This window comes from Vigna umbellata, chromosome 1 (genome assembly GCF_029865625.1).
Source record: "Vigna umbellata cultivar VRB3 chromosome 1, Vumbellata_1.0, whole genome shotgun sequence".
Classification (NCBI taxonomy): domain Eukaryota; kingdom Viridiplantae; phylum Streptophyta; class Magnoliopsida; order Fabales; family Fabaceae; genus Vigna; species Vigna umbellata.
Window position 1 is genome coordinate 31262167 of NC_142165.1, and position 22919 is coordinate 31285085.

Sequence of the window (22919 nt, forward strand, 5' to 3'; positions counted from 1 at the left end):
TTCGGTTGAACAAGTACTCATGCAGGTCAGGAATTAGTGATCGGTGCAGACTTCAACAGATCGTTCGATCATCAGACAATAGTTGATTTTCATTCGGTCAAGCACTTTATCAAACCGTTCGGTAAAGACATTCTCGCACCGTTCGACATTGGCGTTCTACAGACCGTGCGATGCTCAACCATTCAGTGCAGCTTTCACCATTCAGTATGGGCTTTCACAGATCGTTCGATCAATCCTTCATAGACTGTTCGACAAGCTTTCACAAATTGTTCGGTCAAGCTTCGTTGACCGTTCGGTCAAGCCACAAACAGTTCGGTCAAGCCACAAACAGTTCGGTTCTGTGCCATAAGTTCTCTACTTTCAAACAGTGATTGTCCTGCAAAATAATAATTGAAAGAATTAAGACCAAATAATTCAAATTAATTAAAATACGAATTAGTCTTGAAATTAAGCCCAAAAAATGAAGCACAATTCGCTAACAAAATATGGTGCGGAAAGCTAAGTGTATAATGAAAAATGGTGATGATGGAATCCTACTTGACTTAGTCTTCCTTTTGTATTTTTATCTTTTATAGTTTAGCTCTTAAGGAGCATGGGTTACTATAAATACCCAGCTCCTCTATTGTATTGGGACTTTTGAGATTAATGAGAATTAAGTTTTCTGAAATAGAAACAATTCTCTCTTGAAAGTCAGGTTAGAGAGTCCAAAGACTTCCTCTAGCCACCTTCCAAGCACCTTCTTCATTCTCTCATTTTTTCCACCTTAACCATTGTGCTTCTCACTCCTCCACGCTGCATCCTTCACTGCCACCTCTCCTCCAATCCGCGTCAGTGGCGTCAGCACACGCGTCCTCTTGTCCCTCGCGCCTCAGACACGCACACCACAGTCTCTTTCTCGTTCCTTCACTCTCGCATCCACATTTCTCTCATTTTCCATTTCGAAGAAACCTCATCTGCTAGGGTTTCTCCCTCTCAAACGCATCATCATCACAGATCCACGTCTCTTCCTCCGTAAGTTTCATTCCTCTTCATGAATATACATCTCCTTCCATATTTGCACCTCATCTTCACCATTTCTTTTGATTTCCACCGATTAAAACCTTGTTTCACATTCGATCCAGACTTTTCACCGATTGTTTTCCTCCAATCTTATGTTTGAACCGATTAATCGGTTCATTTTGAGTTTTCCCTCTTTTCTAGGGTTCGTTCATGATTTTAGGGTTTTCTATTCGAGTTTAACCTTCTGTTTTTGTTCTTCTTCGAGTTTTTGTCCATTTCCGCTGCGTCTTCACTCGTCGGAGAAGCTTCGAGGAGTCCGAATCGAGCTCGCACAGCTTCGGTCGTCAGCTTCTCGGGCGTTTGTCCATCAAGTGGTATTCAGAGCTCAGGTTCGAGCACGCTTCAGAGGTAAGTTGTCTCGCGTTCTCTGTTTTCCCGTTGTTTTCTCTTGATTCCAAGTTTAGTTGTTTTCTTGATTCAGTCTTGTCCGAGTCATGTTTCGTTCATTTGATTCTGAGTCGTGTTTAATTTTGTTCATTCTCTGCGTTGTTTTATGATTCCTTTAATGTCTTGTGTTGTTTCGCTATTATGAGTTTCCTTCACTTATGCGTTGTTCATTACATCTCTCTATTGTCTTGTCTTGTTTGTGTTTCGTGTTTTGAATCTCTTCATATCTGTTTCGGTTTCCAAGTTGCATTTCCTGTGCCTTGAGTCAATGTTTTTATCATTTTATTCGGTGAATCCAATTTGTTTGAGTCCTTTATTTTCTAAATCCATTTCTGTCATGTTTTAGTCTTGTGCTTTGCTTATTTTGTCATTTTAAATCTGTGTTTAATTGGTTTAGTATTCAATTTCGTGAGTACCTGAAGTTAACCTTGGTGTAATTTCTGTCAAGCCTCAAAAGCTATGACTCATTCGAATGAATAAGCTGGCTGACAGATTTCCATTGGCAATTTTGAATGATTGCATTGTCATATCTGATTTGAGTTTGGCTGTTACTCACAAATGCACACCATATGAGCTATGAAAAGTTTAACTAAGAGCTCGGGTGTTTGTACTTGGCAGTAGCTAAAATTGACTTTTGATTTGCAAGTTTCCTTTGAATTCATTGTTATCTGTGAACTAAGTTTGGTTCTATAAGTTGAACTGCTTGCCAGTAACAAGTACACATCTCATAAGCAATGAAATACATGGCATAGCTTGGTGGTACTTTGTGAAAACACAGCATTCTCTTGTTTCAATTACACCGAGATTGAATCTGTCTTAGTGTCTTGTGTGTGTGGTTGTATTCTATACTTAGTATTAGATCATTACTAAGTTCTAACATCAGTACATCCTAGAGTCATTGTGTTTGAGTGCTTTAATTTCTTTTCTGCAGAATTAAATTTGATTTGACTTGTGTTACTGCACATTTGTGTCAAAGTTGTTCTGGCTTAAAATTTGTAAGTGGTTGATGATTAAGTCCACAAAAATCTGCATCACATCAGCAGTACTTGTAATCTTGTACAAAACAACCACTAAATCTGTGATTTGAATTTGAACATAGCAGTAACACTTGTAATTGGAGTTGATTCTACTGATTTCATTGTGAAACAGTGCATAAGGCTGAAATTAACAATGTTAGATGCTGCACTAAAATTCTGAAATAAAGTGAATCAGTTTGAACCTTTGTTTACAAAAATTCTGCAATTTGTTCTTGATCTTTTTATTGCTTTTGAAATCTACTCTAGAACTGATCTTAGGATCCTGTTTGAGTGCTTACTTTGATCAAAAGCTTTGTTTCTTGATTGTCATTGTTGAATGTTCTGGTTTTGTCTCAATGCAAGTGTAAATTCTGATCTGCTTTTCATAATTGAGCTTTTGTTGCTTTCATAATCTGATCTTGAGTCAGTTCTCTGTTGTGCTGTTAGTTTCATTATCTGGTGCTTACATTGTTGGTGGCTGTCCTGTTTTGTCCATTACTTTGCCTTAGCATAGCCTTGTCTAAAATTGAGAAGTTTTTACACTTTGGTTTCTAGAGTTTGAAAGAGGTTGGTGTGCTTGGTAGCATCTTAGGTGGTGGTGGTCTAAAAGACTCTCCAGCTGTGTACTGCCAAGGGGGAATCTCCCTTCCAAACCTTTCCATTTTGAGTGCTTTAAGCTTTTAAAAAGAAGCCTGAGTGTTGTGAGTTTTGTAAGGCTGACTTGGCCTAATTCCTTGGCACTTTGAAATAGAGAATTCATTGTTAATCTAACTGTTTTGTGATTGTTCATTGTGCAAGAAAAGAAATTGGATCAAGTAGATTGCAGCAGTTGTGATTTGCTTAAACTGACATTGCATTCATTTTGGCTTATAAACTGTATGCTGAAATCATTGAGATATTATATGTCTGAATGTGATTACTGATTTCATGGTTTGCTTACAATTGTTGAAATCTGTTGAGTTCTTATTAGCACCATCATTCTTTCTTTGTTGAGATCATTTTTCCAAATGCATATAGAAAATATTTTTCTGGTATTAATCACATGCAAATTTCAGTTTTGTTCAGATTGATTGAATTACATCCATTGCATCTGGTTAATGTCCATTCCTATTTGTATTTGCTGGATTGGGATTTGATTTTGTATGCAGAAATGAACCAGTGCAGGGTGTCCAATAGGAGTTGATATTAGTTTAGAATGAGCAACCAGAAGCAGAAGCAATTCACGTGGGAGTGTTGAACTGAAGGGAGTTTCTTTCACCTTAAATTGCTTTTGTTTTGGTTGAAATATTCTTGATATAATGTTGAATCTGGTATGACAGTTTTTGTACACTAGGATTAGCCCATCTGAATTCTGAATTGGAATTGTTCTGCATTGCATTGGATTAATCTGATTTTGATTAGACTGGAACTAATTTGTTGATAGTTTAGCTTGAGCAGGAAATTACTGAGAAAACAGCAACCTAAGCACTTCATGTGAAAGCTATCTGAACTAAAGGGAGTTATCTAGTTTAATTGCTTCTGAATGTTTAAACTGTTTTGGATTTAAATTGCTCATTGTGAATTACATCATCTTGCTGAATTGGGTGTGATTTTCTTGCAGTTTATTCCTAGAGAGCAAAAGACAATTTCTTTGTAACTGCATCAAGGGCACAAGACCGAGAAAAGGGAAGTGCTTACTGCCATACACATCACCTTGTGTAATCTGTTTTGGATAAGCAAATTTTGATTGAAGATTCGTGCATTTACTTTGTAGGAAACTGATCAGGAAAGACCAAGAGAATTGATAGCCGAAGCACAAAGTGAAACAACAAAGTTGAGCATGAAGTGGACCAGTACCAAGACCGTAGCAGCCTAGTATAGTTATTTTCTTTTGTAATTGTTTTCCTTTAATTTGTTTGTAATAGGCTTGTGTTAGCCTACTGTTAGTTTCATTTTTGTTGTGTAAAAGGGCCTTTTATAAAGTCCAAGTTCTTTGGAAGAGTCTTTGGTGCTCTTTCAAACTCTTGGCAACTTTATTTGCTTTTATTTTTAGCATAGCTAGACAGGTGAATGTGTCTTGTTAGCCAAAGCTACAAGCCTCACCATAGGGGTAGACTTTAATATTGATTTGAATTGTGTTTATCGTAGGGGTCATTAGAGTCCGCTGGATTCTTAGTGTTTTGTTTATATTGATTTGTTTTGAGTTTTACGTTTAGGGTTGATTTAGGCTAAAAGGGATTAAACTCTAAGCCTTATCACATTAGAGTCCGAGTGTCTAGTCTTTTGATTGTGCTTAATTGTTTGTGATTGTTTGAGTTGTGTACTTTGTTTCTAAAGGTGATTTTAGTTTAAGGGGTAATTAGTTAGTAGCCTAAGACATTTCTGGCAAGGCAAGACTTGGTACTTAAGCAGCTCTTTAGCTCACCTCTCTTACCTGGGACTTGTCTAAGTGAAAGTTTTGAACCCTTTAGATTAAGAAAACTTTTAAAAACAAAGATGTCTTCTTATGGTTCATATAGGTCTTCTAGGTTAGATAAAGTTGATGAAATGTTTAAACAAGCTAGGAATCTTCCATCATTTGGTAAAGACATAGGTGCATTAACATACCTAGCTTGGGAGAAAGAAATTGATAAAATAAATCCTTGGTTTTATGAAGAGAGTGAATCTTATGTCCTTAGCATATATCTCTCTAAGTTAGAAGAAAATGCAAGTGAGTGGTGGGATGAAAGACAATATCATGTTAGGAAAGGTAGGAAGTCTTCCATACGTGATTGGCATGATTTAAAAGCTTGCATGAGAAGAAAGTTTGTGCCTTCAAGCATTAAAAGAAACCTAGAATTAATTAAGGATTGCATTGATGATGGAAAACTTTTTCTTGAGAGTTTAAAGGATCATGGGTTTCTTCGTAGAGAATTAGAATTTGGGGCAAGACTAAAGGAGATCAAGGATAAGAAAAGAGAAAGAGAGATTGAGAGAAAAGAAAAGGAAGAAAGAAAAAAAGAAGAGAAGAGAGAGAGAGAAGAAATAGAGAAAAGAGAAAAGAGAAAAAGAGAGGAATTAAGAAGAGAACAGAGAAAAGAAGAAGAAAAGAAAGAAAGGCAAGAAAAAGAGAAGAAAGAAAAGGAGAAATTGTTACTGATGACAAATCCTATTCTTTCAAAGAATGTGGAACCTAAAAGGGAAGGTTTCCAAATCTTTACTTCTTTTCCAATAACTGATTACTTTTCAAATTTTGACTTCTCTTTCAAACCAATTGTCATGAAAACATTTTCAGAATATGACAATTCAAATCTTGATTTATTCTTATCTTTAAGAAAACAATTAACTCAAGATAAAATTGAATTTGGACTTCTAAAATTTTCAAAGATTATTAATCAAAGTATTAGAAGTTCTTATTCTCTTGTTTTTAAAGAAAAATTCTTTCTTGGATTGATATTAACAGAAGATATATTTGATGTGTATTGCAGATTCGTGTTTGATCCAGGAGGAAGAAAACTAGATCTAAAAGAATAAGGCCACTCGAAGATGGCCATGCTCCCAAAGATTGTGTGGAGCTTATTCATAAGGCGATTGCCAGATTTGAGGACAAATCTTTTCTTAAGAGGGAGGGCATGATGGAATCCTACTTGACTTAGTCTTCCTTTTGTATTTTTATCTTTTATAGTTTAGCTCTTAAGGAGCATGGGTTACTATAAATACCCAGCTCCTCTATTGTATTGGGACTTTTGAGATTAATGAGAATTAAGTTTTCTGAAATAGAAACAATTCTCTCTTGAAAGTCAGGTTAGAGAGTCCAAAGACTTCCTCTAGCCACCTTCCAAGCACCTTCTTCATTCTCTCATTTTTTCCACCTTAACCATTGTGCTTCTCACTCCTCCACGCTGCATCCTTCACTGCCACCTCTCCTCCAATCCGCGTCAGTGGCGTCAGCACACGCGTCCTCTTGTCCCTCGCGCCTCAGACACGCACACCACAGTCTCTTTCTCGTTCCTTCACTCTCGCATCCACATTTCTCTCATTTTCCATTTCGAAGAAACCTCATCTGCTAGGGTTTCTCCCTCTCAAACGCATCATCATCACAGATCCACGTCTCTTCCTCCGTAAGTTTCATTCCTCTTCATGAATATACATCTCCTTCCATATTTGCACCTCATCTTCACCATTTCTTTTGATTTCCACCGATTAAAACCTTGTTTCACATTCGATCCAGACTTTTCACCGATTGTTTTCCTCCAATCTTATGTTTGAACCGATTAATCGGTTCATTTTGAGTTTTCCCTCTTTTCTAGGGTTCGTTCATGATTTTAGGGTTTTCTATTCGAGTTTAACCTTCTGTTTTTGTTCTTCTTCGAGTTTTTGTCCATTTCCGCTGCGTCTTCACTCGTCGGAGAAGCTTCGAGGAGTCCGAATCGAGCTCGCACAGCTTCGGTCGTCAGCTTCTCGGGCGTTTGTCCATCAGGTGACTCATCAGTCAGCCTTACTTTTAACATCTGCGACTTAATTCCTTTCACAAGAAATACTCAACAGGAACAAGCAGATCTGAGGACAAATCCTTTTCAAGAGGGAAGGACTGATGGCGGACCATCTAAGATGCACATAGGCACAAGAGGCATGTCTAGAATAATTCAAGAAGAAAAAGGATCACTCATCACTTTAATCCTATGGAGAATCACTTATTAATCCTTCTTCTCTTTGCTAAAAACATTTATACTATTTGTAGGCCATAAATAAAGGTTGGAGACCATGCCTAATCAACCTAGGAGGCTTGGCAAGCTAAAGGAAGCAAAGAAATCAAAAGATGGTGAGAAAAACATATTTTCCAGATTGGACCACATAGCTTCCGGATTGGAAAACCAAAGCACATTTCCTTCCGGATACTCGCCAACGCTCATGCAAAACCACCATTGGCGGCAGTGGTTGCGGACCAGATTTGTAAAGCAACACATTTTTAATATGGCTTTGGTAGAAACTTGCGCTCCAAGCTCCTTAGCTTCTCCAACACACTTCATTTTTGGTTTTTAGATGCTTTGCAACTCAGAAATAGAGCCCTCTCTTCATCTATAAAAGAGAGGCTCTCTCCTTTGTAAAATCTAACTTGGAAAATATAGTGAAGTGTTGTTGATATTTCTTCAGACCCTATTCTCTGAGTTCAAACTTCTTGTGCTTATCCATAACCTTCTCGTCTAGCTACCTTCCCTATTAGAAGGCCTTATGAGCTTGAGAGACTTCAAACAATCACCAAACACTCACTGAACCTTCCATCGAACACCTGGTGTACACATCTATTTTGATGCTTCCAATCAACCTGCTACATCATTCTTCGAGTTGGAGTTGTTTGAGCATGGAGCTTGGACTTGCTTCCATCAGGAACCCACTTCGCTGTTTGAAATAGCCCACAAAGAATGCAAATGCGCTTTGAAATCACCAAACGCGCTTTTGCTTAAGAAACCCCCCAATTGTGATTTTTCTTTTTTTCATCAATTCACGAACCCTCTATCTCAAATGCCCTAATTTTATTTCCTTCAAAACAAAACCCCTAATTTTATTTCGTAAAAGAAGAAAACCCCTATTAAGATTATAATTTCCCCAATTCTATAACCTATTTCCATATCACCATATATTTGATTTACACGTCAATACCAATATTCCAAGACTTTTGCCACGTTTTAATTGTCTTCTACGACATCATGAAACACTTAACCCCGTTAGTTTGTATTTAATGGAAGGGATTTCACTGTGATAAACCAAGTTTGGACGTAATTAAAACTTTTTTAAAAAGGTAGACGATTTTGACATACTGCACCGAAACCAGGGGACAAAGAAAGCAATTAAACCTATATATATATATATATATATATATATATATATATATATATATATATATATATATATATATTCAAAGTCTCTTTGGTTTTCATTTACAAAATATTTTCCTTCCACCTTTTAATTAAGCTTGTCCAATGAGACAATTCTGAAAGTATATTTGTGTAACAAATATTTGACTATTCAATGACTAAACCTTTAAGTTCTTACTTTTTTCATATAAGAATTTCATTTAGTGAGGGAATTGACTTGATCAAGGAGTAAGTATTAAAAGCTTTCAACAAAAATAATTTTCATAGTGAAACCCAACTTGTCGAAAAACCCGAGCTCTTTGGATTTTATTAAAGTGAATTTCATTCAAGGAGTAATTTACTCTCTACATGCCAAACACTTGTGAGTCTTTCTTAAAGGCTCGTTTAGCATGTAAAGAAAGCTAAGCTCTTTAGATTTTCATAAATTGAGTTTCGCTCAACAAGTAGGTAGGTCGTCCAAAAAAATTACATAATTCTAGAAAGGCTTAATAGCTTATTTTGTCCACACAGTTTTGTTTAAATTTCTCAATTATTAAGCCTTTCTCAAAATAAGCTATTAAGCCTTCTAGAAATATCATAATTTTAGAAAAACTCATAGATATTCAATGTGTATCATACACCATATCATCAAATTATTTTAATTTAGTATTTCTACTCCTTTCACATGAACTAGTTTGATTAAAATGATATATCTTAATCATCAATGTCTGAAATAAAACATAAAGATATCACAATATCAAACCATTTTTCTATACTCAAAAGCCAACAACTTTAACATCCAAAATTCAACAAGCAACTTAAATCAAGTACATTAATCACAACATTTTATAATCAGATTAACTATCACTAGTGGAAAAACAATGTATAACGTCACGCGTTCAACGTCGTAGCACTAAATATGCAACGTTAAAAATGACCGGTGGCATTTTCGTAAATAAATTGATTCGCTCCACATCATTCACTAAAATAGTGCACCGTCTAAAAAGTATTAACGTCAAACAAGGAAGATATCGACGTAATCTAAAATGTATTAACATCAAATAAGGCCAACATCGACGTAAAACAATGACGTTAGAATCACACAACATCAACTTAAGAAACATCTGACCTTCAATTTAAAATAAAAAAATAACGAAATAGTGGTTTGCTTCCAGCAATATTACTCCTACCCACATTTGACGTCAACCATGACAAATATTTGACGTTTTATATGGCAACATGAAGCCAAAGGGTAAATCTTTTTTTATTCTTTATTTCTTTTCTCTTATAAACCAAAGATAACATCCCAAACTTTATGGGGTTGACGTTTAAAACAATATAGAACGTAGAACAAGTTGGGTTGGACGTGATTGTCGTAATCACATAACGTCAGTAAGGAAGCAGTCGACGTCCAATACAAAATAAATAAATACTAAATATTGATTTAATTAATATGAGGTCAACCGTAACAAAAGAAGGACGTTGTATATTTCAGCTAGACGTTATTCTTGTTTTCTATAAATACAGTTTCGGAGCGTTGGATAACCTATAGACATCCATTTATAAATTTTTTGCTATGAACTCCATCTGTTAATTTTTTTTCTTTGTGTTTTCAGTTATCTCCTTCAAGGACACAAAAAAGCTTGAAGGAGTATAGAAAACCAAAGGAAAATGTTGATAGATATGGATTTCGCATCCTTTCAAAATGCTACTCCTCCTTCACTAAACTACAGAAGTTCCGTAAACAAATTCATGTTAACTTTTTTCCGTTGGTTTGCTGTCATTTCCTCTACTAAACGAAGAAATTTCATTGTTAACGATGAAGGCATGGTAACAAACCATCGGAAAATGTTAACACTTATGAATTTAAAACAGACTTTATTCAAAAAAATCCTTCTACATTTTAACAAAGAAAAAGGGTGAAAGATTTTGATTTTGCACCCTTTCAAAACGCTACAACCTCCATTCACAAAAAATCCTTCTACATTTTTGTGCGGATATTTTCGTGGTTTGATTTTCATTTTTTTCGTATGTTTAGTGCTATTATGTTTTTCCTTTGTTTTGTTTCCATTTATAACCTTCGTAATAATGGATTTCTTTTAGAAATCCTTCAAATAATTTTACGTCGAATACTGAAGGACAAATGACATCCCTATGTAATTCCCAAATAACGTGGACGTCCCTTTGGTAACAGCACAAAATTAATGCTCACAATGACTCCAATGCCTTTCACGTCGAACCCCCCTAGAGTTAGACATTCTATAGGAATTTAAAAAGGAAAAAGAATAAAGAATTAAAACAAAAAGACAATTTAGAAGTCTGAAGAAATTGACAACCTCTTCGTTTCTAGCAGCAAACTGCATTTTCCCATATATCATTTACCTAGACTGTCTTTTATTATTGAAGCCCATTTCAGGCCCATTTCAGGCCCATATCAGGCCTTTCCCAAAAGTAATTATTTATGTAGACATCCATTTATAAAATTTCTTTTAACAACTCCAAGGTTTCTTTGTGTTAACTTGTAAAACCTCCAAGGCCTTTCAAAACGCTACAACATTCATAAAATTCATAAACTCCTTCAAATCATTTCAAAAACAAACCCCATAGAGGACATCCAATATTTTCAAAATAGACGTGTTTTTGGAGGTTAAAAAGGAAAAATAAAAAAAGATAAAAATAAAAAAAAGGAGCGACCAACATCAGGCATATAACGACGTTTTTTTTGCAATTATGTTTTTAATTTTTTCTTTTAAAACATCCGATAAAATGAATTATTCAAAAACGATAAAAGTGTGAAATTGTATAGAGTTAAGCATTATATTTATAGACTCAATTCAAAACCTCTGGTAACAACACAAAATGAATTCTCACTAACCGAAGACATTTCTTTGTTAACAATGAAGGCATGGTAGAAAACCAGAGGAAAATGTTAACACTTATGAATTTAAAAAACAAACTCTATTGCGATGTCCCACTGAATATTAATGACGAACCACTTCCTATTCAACGTTTTATTATGTGCATAAAGTAACTCAATTACACATCATATTCTTCTGAGGCTACGACGTTTTATTGACCAGTCAGAAGCCAAAAGGTTAATCTCTTTTTTATTATTTTTCCTTTTTTCTAATCAGATTCTAGAACGTCTTTCACATTTCTAGGGTTTGTAACTCTTCAGTTTAGAAAACACTGAGTGCGTTTCACAAAAATTCTCCATTGTTTTTCTGGTTTTTTTTATTTAATTCGTGTGTTTTTTTTAATGTAGTTTCTTGTTCAAGTAAAAGATATAGGACGTCGAACAGAAATCGAATTCGACGACAAACTTCAAGGTTTAAAAATGAATACTTCTGCAGGCAAATAAACCGTCATATAGTTTGATTAAATCTATCACGTATCATTGTCAGAAACAAAATTCTTAAACCCTTCCTGTAAATGTCTAAATCTTGTTCTTTGATGGCATCTTCATCTTCACGGCGTGGAAAGAAGGCTGCACACCTTCTAAGAAATGCTAGTCCAAATGGGTGGATCAGTGATGACGAATAACGATAGATGTTATATAAAACTCTTCAAGGTGGTCCCTCACAAGTTCTTGGATGTGGAATTATTCAGAAAGGAGGGGTTTATCTTTCAAGAATGGCTTGTAGATGTTGGTCTTCTAAAATTTGTAGAAATGACCTGTGAAAGGTGTCAATATTAAAATTGGTGATGAGATATGGCTATCTTTTACTGGTCTCAAAGCAGAATGCTTCATGTCTCATGAAAGAAATTATGAACTCAACCAATGGACCAACAAGAAGAAAATTTATAAGGAATATCTGAGAATTCCAACAAGGCTAAAGGTATACAAGCCATATCTACTTGATGGTTTGAAAATGGAAGAAAAAATGTGTGCTTTTGTACTTACTTGGGTAATACTACCTGAAAGATGTTTACGTGATCGTCTAACTACTGCAGATTTATTTGTGGTTCATGCCATAAAAACCCGGATACCAACCAACTTGGTTGTTGTCATGAGTGAGCACATGATTGAAATTGCAAGTAGTCATGGATATATTTTGCCATATGGTGTTTTTATCAACCGTGTATTGAAGCATCATCAAGTTGATCTTATTGGTGAAAATAAAATTTGGTGCACTGAATCAAATGAAATAGGAAAAGCGGCATTGAGACATAATGGTCTAAAGGAAACAAAAGATGGCTGGGTGTTCAAGGATGTTGACGAAACTCCTTCTACCTTCACTCCACAGACTGAATTTGAAAGATTTGTTGTGGATCAATTTCGAATGCTTTCAACAAGAATTTCAAAAGTTGAAAAATCTCTGATCATGATTCACAAGAAATCAGATGAAGACAATGCTCTCATAACTCCCTCAGCAAGTGAATCTGATGATGAAGACGACACAATAGAAGATGAGTCTATGGAGACATCTGACTCAGATTAGGAAGATGAGTCCATTTTAGTTAATTTTTTCTAAAATTAATGTAATATTTTAATATATTTTAGTATATTTTTGTATGTTTGAATTGTTTGAAATTTTAATATATATTTTTCGTGGATATATTTTCATATTTTTCCTTTGTTTAATAATAGGAAAAAATGAATGTTACGTCGCATATTGTAAAAGTCGACGTCAAAGATCAAGTCCATTTTTTTAAATACACTTACGCATCCTTGATCTAGTCCTCCACTTATAAAATTTAGTCGTAACTTGTCACTCTGATATCATATTTTTTATGTTTCCTCATAGCTCTTCTTAAGTCATCACAAAAGTTAAGGTGACGCAGGGAAGAGCTATAAAAAACATAAGAAATAAGTTAACAATTTGGATTTCGTTTGAAGTAGTACAATTTCATTCATATTCATAGTGATTACAATCATATTAGAAGCAAAATAGACACAGAACATAAACACAAAACCGACTCCATACTAAAATTCTAAGCCTCTATTCTAATTCAGAATATTTCCATTGAATCCTCCTCACTAGACTCTTCACTTGAATCTTCAGTTGGAGAATCATTTTTATTCTTTTTCTCATGCAGAGCCTCTATCTTATGTTCGAGTCTCCTGGGATTTTCAACAACAAATCTTTCAAAATTGGTTTCAGGGACAGAGTTTGTGCAGTCTTCATTTAGTGCAGATATGCTTCTAGAACTTTGAACCATCCCTTTGTGGTCTTCACAAGGCCAATGGAAGTCAAGGTGTTTCGATTTATAACATTTGAGCAGTTACAAGAGCATTTCTTTTCACCACTAACATCCACACCTTGAAGGGTCAGGATTTTGCTGATAAACACAACATATGGTAGATGTCGTGCATGTTTGGTTCCTACATCAATCATATGATCTTTTATTACTTCCACCCAATTGGTAGGAACATCATTCTTGATGGCATACAACAAAAGAACATCTTCAGTTGTCATTCTATCTTGTACTTGTACAGGTCTAGTAGGTAAAATCACCCAAGCAAGAATGTGTGTTGTTATCTTTTCTTCTTTATTCAGTCCCTCATGCACGTATAATCTTTCAATTGTGTATCTTCCAGGAAACCTTAACCAGTTACTGTACACGTCCTTTTTCTTCAGCCATCTGTTTGTTTCTGAGTACCGTAACTGAGAGAATAACCCTTCGGCTTTTAAACCAGCAAGTTGAAACCAAACATCATTGTCAATGTGAACATTTACTCCTTTTACTCGAGAATGAAGGACACCATCTATGTTTCTCATATTGTTGTAGAAGATCCTTACTAAGTCAGGGTACCTGATGGAAGACCATCAAGGAATCACATTGGACCTCTTACTAGAGCCATGGATACAATAAAAACAAGAGTCATGGTCAACTAATCAAATTTGGGAAAAGCACTTCAAGCAATCAGCACCAGGGCCGCTCCAGCGCCCTCAGCCAGGGGGGGCTCCAACTCAGATGCACCAAATGGACTTCCTGGCTCACGTGCGCTCCATGCCCCTCAGACAGGGGGGACTCCAGCCCAGTGGAGCAGCCTGAAGCACGTTTTGGCAGCACTGTCCATGTGACCCAACTAACTTGGCCTTCAAGCTCGTTTTGTATTTTGAATTTTGGAGGGAATTTAGCTCAGAATTGAGGCCTTTCTTCACCTATAAATAAGAGGGTCTCCCCTTTGTATTTCCTCACTTTTGAGCTTAGTGAAATGCTGCAGAAATTGTTTTCCAGCCCTATTGCTCTTGAGTCACTCCTTCTCTTCACTTTCTCTACCCTTTCCTCTAGCTTCCTTCCGTAGTAGGAAGGCTTTCTGAGCTGAGAGGTCTCTACACACACTCCTTCCATTAAAAACACACCAAAACACCATTCATCTACTTCCATTCCGCTGCGCTTTCATGGCATCCTGTTTGGAGTTGCAACCTGCGAGTTCCAAGCCTGACAAGCTTCCATTAGTACCAATCACCCTTCATCTGAACAAGTGTAGAGAGACCTTGAGTTTCAATCCATTCCTGGAAGTGAAATCCCTCATTTTCAAATAAGTCGAGGTTTAGATATTTGTGAGGAACAATATGTTTAAACTTCGTCCACCTCACAAACTCTAGATGAGTCTCCTCACCACTGATCCACCTAGAGAGATCAACATTTCTTGCAGCCACAACAGCCTTTCCTCTGTCTGTTGAAGGATATGATGAAGAAGCCATTTGAATTTGGATACCAAATAATTTTCCTCAGTATTAGGGTTTACCAATATAGAAACAACTTAGTGTACATAAGATTTTCAAATTCAGTGTATATAAGGGTGCGCAACGTCACGCGTCAAACGTCAAACAAAATAACAGGCAACGTAAACAATAACCTGTGGCATTGTCGTAAATAAATTCAGTAAAAAAGTAAAAAAATCTCTGGTGCTTCTGACGAAAAAAATGTCGAAGATCTACAAAGCTTGGACGTTAAAGTGAGAGTTTAAAAGGAAAAAGAAAAAGTAATAAAAAAAGGAGTGAATTTTGGCTTTTGGATGAAGATTAAAACGTCAAATACCAGTTGAATTTGATGTAACATTCTGTTCACACAATTAATGGTCCCAACCACTCCAATGCCCTTCACGTCGATAAATAAGTAGACCATTTGAAAACCTATCCTACATAACTTCGGTAATCAAATTCATGTTAACTTTTTTCAACTCTTTTAGTTCTTTTCCTTCACTAAACGAAGACATTTCTTTGTTAACCATGAAGGCAAAGGGCTAAAACAGTGGAAAATGTTAACACTTATGAATTTCAAGTAGACCCTTTGAAAACCTATCCTACATAACTTGGTAATCAAATTCATGTTAACTTTTTTCTTGTGTTTTCCTTCTTTTCCTTTACTAAACGAAGACATTTCTTTGTTAACCATGAAGGCATGGGGAAAACACAGAAAAAGTTAACATTTATGAATTTCAATTAGACCCTTTCAAAACCTATCCTACATTACTTCCGTAATCAAATTCATGTTAACTTTTTTCAACTGTTTTAGTTCTTTTCCTTCACTAAACGAAGACATTTCTTTGTTAACCATGAAGGCAAAGGGCTAAAACAGAGGAAAATGTTAACACTTATGAATTTCAAGTAGGCCCTTTGAAAACCTATCCTACATAACTTCGGTAATCAAATTCATGTTAACTTTTTTCTTCTGTTTTCCTTCTTTTCCTTTACTAAACGAAGACATTTCTTTGTTAACCATGAAGGCATGGGGGAAAACACAGAAAAAGTTAACACTTACGATTTTCAAGTACACCATTTCAAAACCTATCCTACATTACTTCCGCAACCAAATTCATGTTAACTTTTTCTTTGGTTTTTTTTTTACTTCCTGGTTTTGGTTATAATGTCTTCCATCATCTTTGGTCTTCGTTTTAGATTAAGTGTTTTGTAAGAGGATATTTCCTTTTGAAATCCTCTAAGAGGATATTTCCTTTTGTAAGAGGATGTCAATGATCCAAAAAAGTAGACGTCAATCACGAGGCCTTTGCGTCAAATGCACCCAATATTCGACGTCAACTTTATAAATTTAACTTGTCTTGAGGTTCTTTCCACCATAGGAAATCAAATAGCTCTGAAATCTAATGGTAGAAGACAACTCCAAGACAATTTAAAAAATGATTCATACATTGTTGAATGATGAAGTTGAACATCTTCTTTATATAATTATTTTAGATCATAAAATTGTTTCAGCATTAAACATATTGTGAACCATTATTCTTTTTCCTAAGAGTTTCCCTTTTAGTAAGATAACTTAATCATTTCTCATCTATAAAAAGCATTTTGTTGACTTGAATTTCAAAGGCCACCTTCATATGAACTGAGACCTGAATGCGGCACTTTGAAATTCAAGTGAGCAGATTGCAATTTGAGGAACATAGTTGCTTCGAAATCTAAGGAAAAGAAAACACAAAGGATATAAAAACCATGAATCCTAATATGTTCAACAGAGAAACAAGATGATAGGGATTACACGAAATTTAAGCTATATTTATAGATGAAATGACGTTGTTCAAACATCATTCAGTGGAAAGTAATACATCTCTTTTTATTCAAATAAGAACTAATTGACCTCCAGGCCCCGACAATAGACGTGAAAAACATCGTTGGAAACATTGTCCCACTACTCCACAGAGTCGGACGTGGTATTGAATGATTAAAAATTAAAAAGAAAAAAATATTAAAAATTAGATGATCCGCTGACGAAAATTAAATCATTACAAAAACTCTACATCGTGTAATTATGATTAAAAACTGCAACATCGTATGAACGTTGAAGCCCCGCACAATTCGACGTTCAAACATCATTCACTGAAAAAGTAAAAAATCTCTTTGGATTCTGATATTGTATGAACGTCGAAGCCCCTCCAAAATTCAACGTTCAAACATCATTCACTGAAAAAGTAAAAAATCTCTTTGGATTCGATATTATCTCCTTACTGACTAATCGAAGACATTCTATGAACAATAATGATATAGGACGTCATTGATCACAAATATTTGACCCAATCTCCAGACCTTTACATCGTTTGCCGTTAATACTCGACGTCAATCCTATAAATTTAATTTATATTTCAGTTGTTTCCACCATAAGAACTAATTGACGTCTAGCCCCCAACAATTGAAGTTAAAAATATCGTTGGAAAATGCACACCATTAATGTCCCACTGCTCCACAGAGTCAGCATTAAACATATTGTGAACCATATTTCTCTTTCCCAAGCACATTCCTTTCAGTAAGATAACTTCATCATTTCTTTACTGTAAAAAGCATTTTGTTCACTTGAATATCAAAGGCCACCTTCATATGAACTGAGACATGAATGAGGCACTTTGACATTCAACCGAGCAAATTGCAATTTAAAGAACATACATGTTTAGATATCTATGGAAAAGAAAATGCAAAGGAAATAAAAAACATGAATCATAATATGTCAAATACGGAAACAGGAGGCAGGGATTATGTGAAATGCAAGCTATATTTATAGATGAACTGATGACGTACATTGTGTAATTATGCTTAGTAACTGCCACACTCCACCTTCTTGTATGAACGTCGAAGCCCCGCCGAATTCGACGTTCAAACATCATTCAGAAAAAAAATCAATAAATTTCGTTTCATTCATTTAAAAACGAAATGACGTCCTGCTCCCTAGAAATTGTCTACTTTTGAATCACCCGCGAAGAAGGTGAGATTTGGAGGGCTTGAAGTTAAAAAGTTTGATGTGCCCCTCTATATTCATATAATTTCACTCTCAATTTTGCTAAGTTAATATAATCGATTCTAAGTAATAAAGAATCGATTCAAAGTGTTATAAATTAAGAAATGCAAATAATGTTATTCATAGTATTTTCCTAATAATGTTATTCATACTATTTTTTTATATCATAATCATTTATACTAAAACTAATTATAATTATTAAATTATTCAAAATAATTTATCTCAATGTGGCAAATAAAAGTTGTTCTGAGAGTTTCGTTTGATATTTGATCGTCGTTGACTTTTTAAATTCGAGTTTTTTTATAAATGCTTATGTGGTAGTCGTGATCACTCTGTTTCAAATGTACAGACCAATAAAATAGTGACATAGTATATTGTCAAAAAAGTTGTTAACATATAGTTGGTTCCTAAAAAAAATTTGTTTTTCCTAGAATTCTGACAAATCTCTTTCATGACCTTGCTCGTTCGTCTCGACTCTTTTAAATTTTACTTATGGTTCATAAGTAAAAAATGAAAATGCCACAGTATAGGTATAAATGTTTTAGGCACCTAATTAAGCAACCCTAGAAGAAATATTTTCCACAAAGATGTTAATCTTTGATAAGAATCAAAGAACCAAGAGGACTTCCAAAGAAAATACATGAGAATAGACGTGAAGGAAAGGGAGTTCGAGGAGTAAGGATTGAAAGTGTTAGTGGAAAAGATGTTAATCAAGCACATTTGTACATTTTAAACAACACAGAGGATGTTATTCCTTACATTTCACAACACATTGATGAAATTAAGTCAGCACATCCACGTATGAGTGAAAAGTGGACACTTAATGAACATAACAAATCCTTTTTAGCTTGGTTTAAGAAAAAGATTTATGCGACTCCGAATGTTTCTAAAAATCTATTGAGACTAGCTCGTGGACCTAACACTGATGTGATCACTTTCGGCGGCTATTACATAAACAATTACTTATTCTATTCAAAGGAGGAAGACGATGAAAGTAGAGTTCAAAATAGTGGAGTTACCCTACAAGGTGAGGTTGTACACTTTTCTAGTTCTAAGGATAAGAATCCAATTGCAGCATCAATCAGTTATTTTGGAATAATACAAGAAATTTGGGAAATTGATTATGTCACTTTTAGAGTTCCAGTTTTCAAGTGTAAATGGGTTGACAGTAATTCTGGTGTGGTGACAGAAGACCTCAGATTCACTTTGGTGGATCTTAACAAAATGAGTTACACGGATGAACCATTTATTATGGCTAGTCAAGCAAGACAAATATTCTATGTCACTGACTCAGTGAATCATAAATGGTCAGTGGTATTGGAAGGCAGAGCCATGCACACAATTGATGATGAAGACTCTCTAGATATACTTGAGACAAGCTCCTTCTCATCAAGAACCATTGAAAATAAGGTCGATGATGTACCCGATGTAATACATGCAACTCGATGTGATCACAACGAAGGCATATGGTATAAATAGGTGTCTTAGCATTGTTTTAATTACTTGTACAATTTATTTATTTTGTTTGTTCTAAATATAATCTACTAACACTTTGTAAACAGGTATGACGAGCTCTGGATCAGGTCCGACGGGAGGAGGGCGTAGATCTGTGACTCGGATGCCTGATGTCACATCCCGTCGGGTTAATGAGAAACCAATGACGGTGGAGTTTGATCCCCGAACATTTGTGCCTATTGGGGCACATGCAGCATCGTTCAAAAGTTACTTGGGCGTGATGGCAAAAGCACATGTCCCTATTGTCGCTACTTGTTGGGATGATGTCCCACAGGTTGACAAAAATCTACTATGGCAGGATATTTTGGTATGTTTAAGATGTTTTACTTCCATCATTGACTTATTTTTGTTGATCATGCTTTAACATTAATTTTGTTTTTAACAAGAAAATTGGAATATCCTTAATGATGAGAGGATAAGGAAGAAGATTTTATCCCACATTGCAGTCCGGTGGAGGGACTTCAAGACGAGAATGACACATCAATATGTCTTTGGCTCTAAATAAAACGACGCTCCTTGTAAAAAATATAAAATAACTGAGGAGGAGTAGGTGCAATTTAAAGAATCTAGTATTACTCCTAAGTGGCAGGTATGTTTTTTAATATTTTGCTCTAGTCACACAAGATGTTAATTTTTGATTTATGCTTAATGATTTTCATTTTTTCATAGGTGAAAAGGATAATCGCCCAGCAGAGGCGGAAGCTTAATGATACACCACACGTACTGTCACGTGGTGGTTATGCGTTATTAGAGAAAAAGATGAGAACACGTCGCACTGAGGAGTTAGGTCTTGAGTCACATGATCTAGCACCTCCACCAGCCAGACATGAATTGTGGAAGGCTGCACGAACAAAGTCCAGTGGCCAGTTTACATCCCAGTTTGCTCAAGAGATATCCCAGAGAATTGTAAGTGGAAACTTTTAACTAATTACCATAGTTCATAAAAAATTATGTAACAAACTTTTTAATGTGTCTAGCTTCATTATGATATGCGGGATGACTTGGTTGACCAACAGAGTCAAGGCACATTTGTGGAACAAGGTAGGGAGGACCTCCTAGTAACAACCATAGGTCGGATAGACTGTCCAGGTCGTGTGCGTGGTGTTGGAGGAGCTGTTGGATTGAGGGACTACTTTGGCCCTAAACCAAGAAGCACAGAAGTCGTGACTCAGGAAATGGTTAGTAGCATCAAGCAACAGGTGCAAGTCGAATTAGAGGAAAGCATGGGTGAACACTTCAGAATGCTCGAAGAAAAACTTGCGATGATCACCCAACAACAGCAACAACAACAACAACAAGAGCAAAACAAACAGTCACAACAGGAGGACGCCCCTACAAATGATCCTACTGCACCTCGTGTGAGCACCAAAGGATCATGCTCTACTGCAGATCGTATTGATTACAATATTCAGTATGAGTTTTTGGTTGATGAGGATCCTCCGCGTGTAGTGGCCGTGGGACGATAGATTGCAGGAGGCCAGACCATTCATGGTGCTCCTTTAATGCCCACTCACGCGCGGGTAATGATTGATGATCCAAGAGACCCCAGGCTCGAGTGTCATTGCCTACATCTGAAATCCAATTCGTGGAGGAGGCCTTAGGCACATTCATAGCTTGGCCTAAGGCTATGATCATGCCATATTTTGGCCCACCAGCGGTATTATATTCTTCTTTTTATTATCTTAAATCTTCAAGTTATAATTAAATGATTCCTAACTTTTGTAAATGTGAGTTGCAGGTTTATCGTCCTGAGAAACAACCAATTGCTCAACTTTTGAACGAGGCTCGTGAGGAAGCAGAAGACCATGATGCTATATCCATATTGACCTTCAGATTAAATAAGTTGAGGAAAGGACCGGTAGAGATGCTATGGGAGTTAAGAACATTTGGCCTCGAGTGCCATGTTCCATTGTATATTAATTTCGATGATGCTTATGAGATCATTGGTGGAGAAAAAATGCTCAACATTTCATGCATACAACTATGGTGCATGTAAGTTTTTTATTTGTTATTTTCCAATTTGTATATTAGTATTATTACTTTTTAATAAATATATTTAACTTTATTCTTACAGGTACATGGACACCATCGTAGTTGAATCAGGTCGGGCATCAGTTTATGGCTTTCTTGAACCTCAGACCATTCAACCATCTAGAAACACATTAGATTCCAGAAAATCATATATTGAAACATGGATGACTGAGTCTAACAAAGAGAGATATATCGCGCCATACATTGATGCGTATGTCTTTCCCAATATTGTCAACTTTTATCAAACTTTAATCAATAAACTAACTCACTAGTTGTTGGTACATGACAGGGGCCATTGGCAACTCATGGTGATCATTCCAAAAAAATAACAAGTTGTATGGTTTTGCTCTCTTCATAGGAAGATTAAAGCGGAGTTGAAATGCTTGATACAAACGTAAGTATTACATTCATTCTTATCAATTCATTATGATATTAATATATTAACTTATGTTTCTAATGTTTAAAATTTATTTAGAGTTGTGACTACGACTAGAGGACAACAACTTGAAATTATATATCCTAAGGTTGGAATTCGTTTATCTTTAACCTTTAATTTTCGTAGTCAAATTTAAACCATTACATTTGACTAAGTTCTTTCACATGTTTAGTGTAATAAGCTTAATAATTCTTGGGCATGTGGCTACTACATCATGTCATGGATGAAGGCAATCATCCGAGTAGAAATCAGAGGGGAATGGACTGAGGTAAAAATTTACATTTGAAAATCTTACAAATATCAATAAACTTTTGACATTAAAATGAATATAATAGTAAAGTTTCCTTGATTATGCAACGGTTCAACACTACCTCTCCATTGTCCACTTCAGTAATAACGACGATAAGAGAGGAATGGGCAGGATATTTGAATAAACATTTTAAATAGCTATAGCTTTAGTTTTTTCCTTTCATGATAGTAGCATTTCCTTACTTATGCAGCTTTTAAACTGTTAATAGATTATTGTGAATAGATGAATACTGTGAATAGATGAATGGAAAACTAGGTTCTTTAAAGTTTTGATGATAGCATTAGCATCTTTTAGTTTTACTATTTAATTGGAATTGATGAATTGATGATAGCATGGTTTAAATTAATTAATTTTGTTAATATATATGAATTGGAAAACTGGTTTCTGTATTTCAGGTTTGGTTGAATGAGCTAAACCGAATCAAATCGAAAAAAAAAACACTGAAGGTAACGTCGAAGTACACATCATTTGACGTTCAAACATCGACAGTAACGTCCCATATAGAAAGTTTCGACGTTAACCTTATGTCATTACCTTATACTTGACGTCAAATATTCCTTTAAATATAAATATTTATTCAAATATTACTCAAAAATTGACGTCAACTTTGAACTTCGACGTGAACATTACGTCCCATATCCTCCACATCGACGTTA

The 22919-nt window shown here is 35.4% G+C and overlaps 1 protein-coding gene across 1 annotated transcript; it reads left to right on the forward strand.

The window, feature by feature from the left end:
• Positions 1-18487: 18487 nt before the first annotated feature.
• On the forward strand, positions 18488-19450 carry LOC148205135 (uncharacterized). Its single transcript, XM_088103264.1, has 2 exons — positions 18488-18501; positions 18577-19450. Exons 1-2 carry the CDS (start codon positions 18488-18490, stop codon positions 19448-19450), a joined length of 888 nt encoding a protein of 295 aa, XP_087959390.1.
• The last annotated feature ends 3469 nt before the right edge of the window (positions 19451-22919 follow it).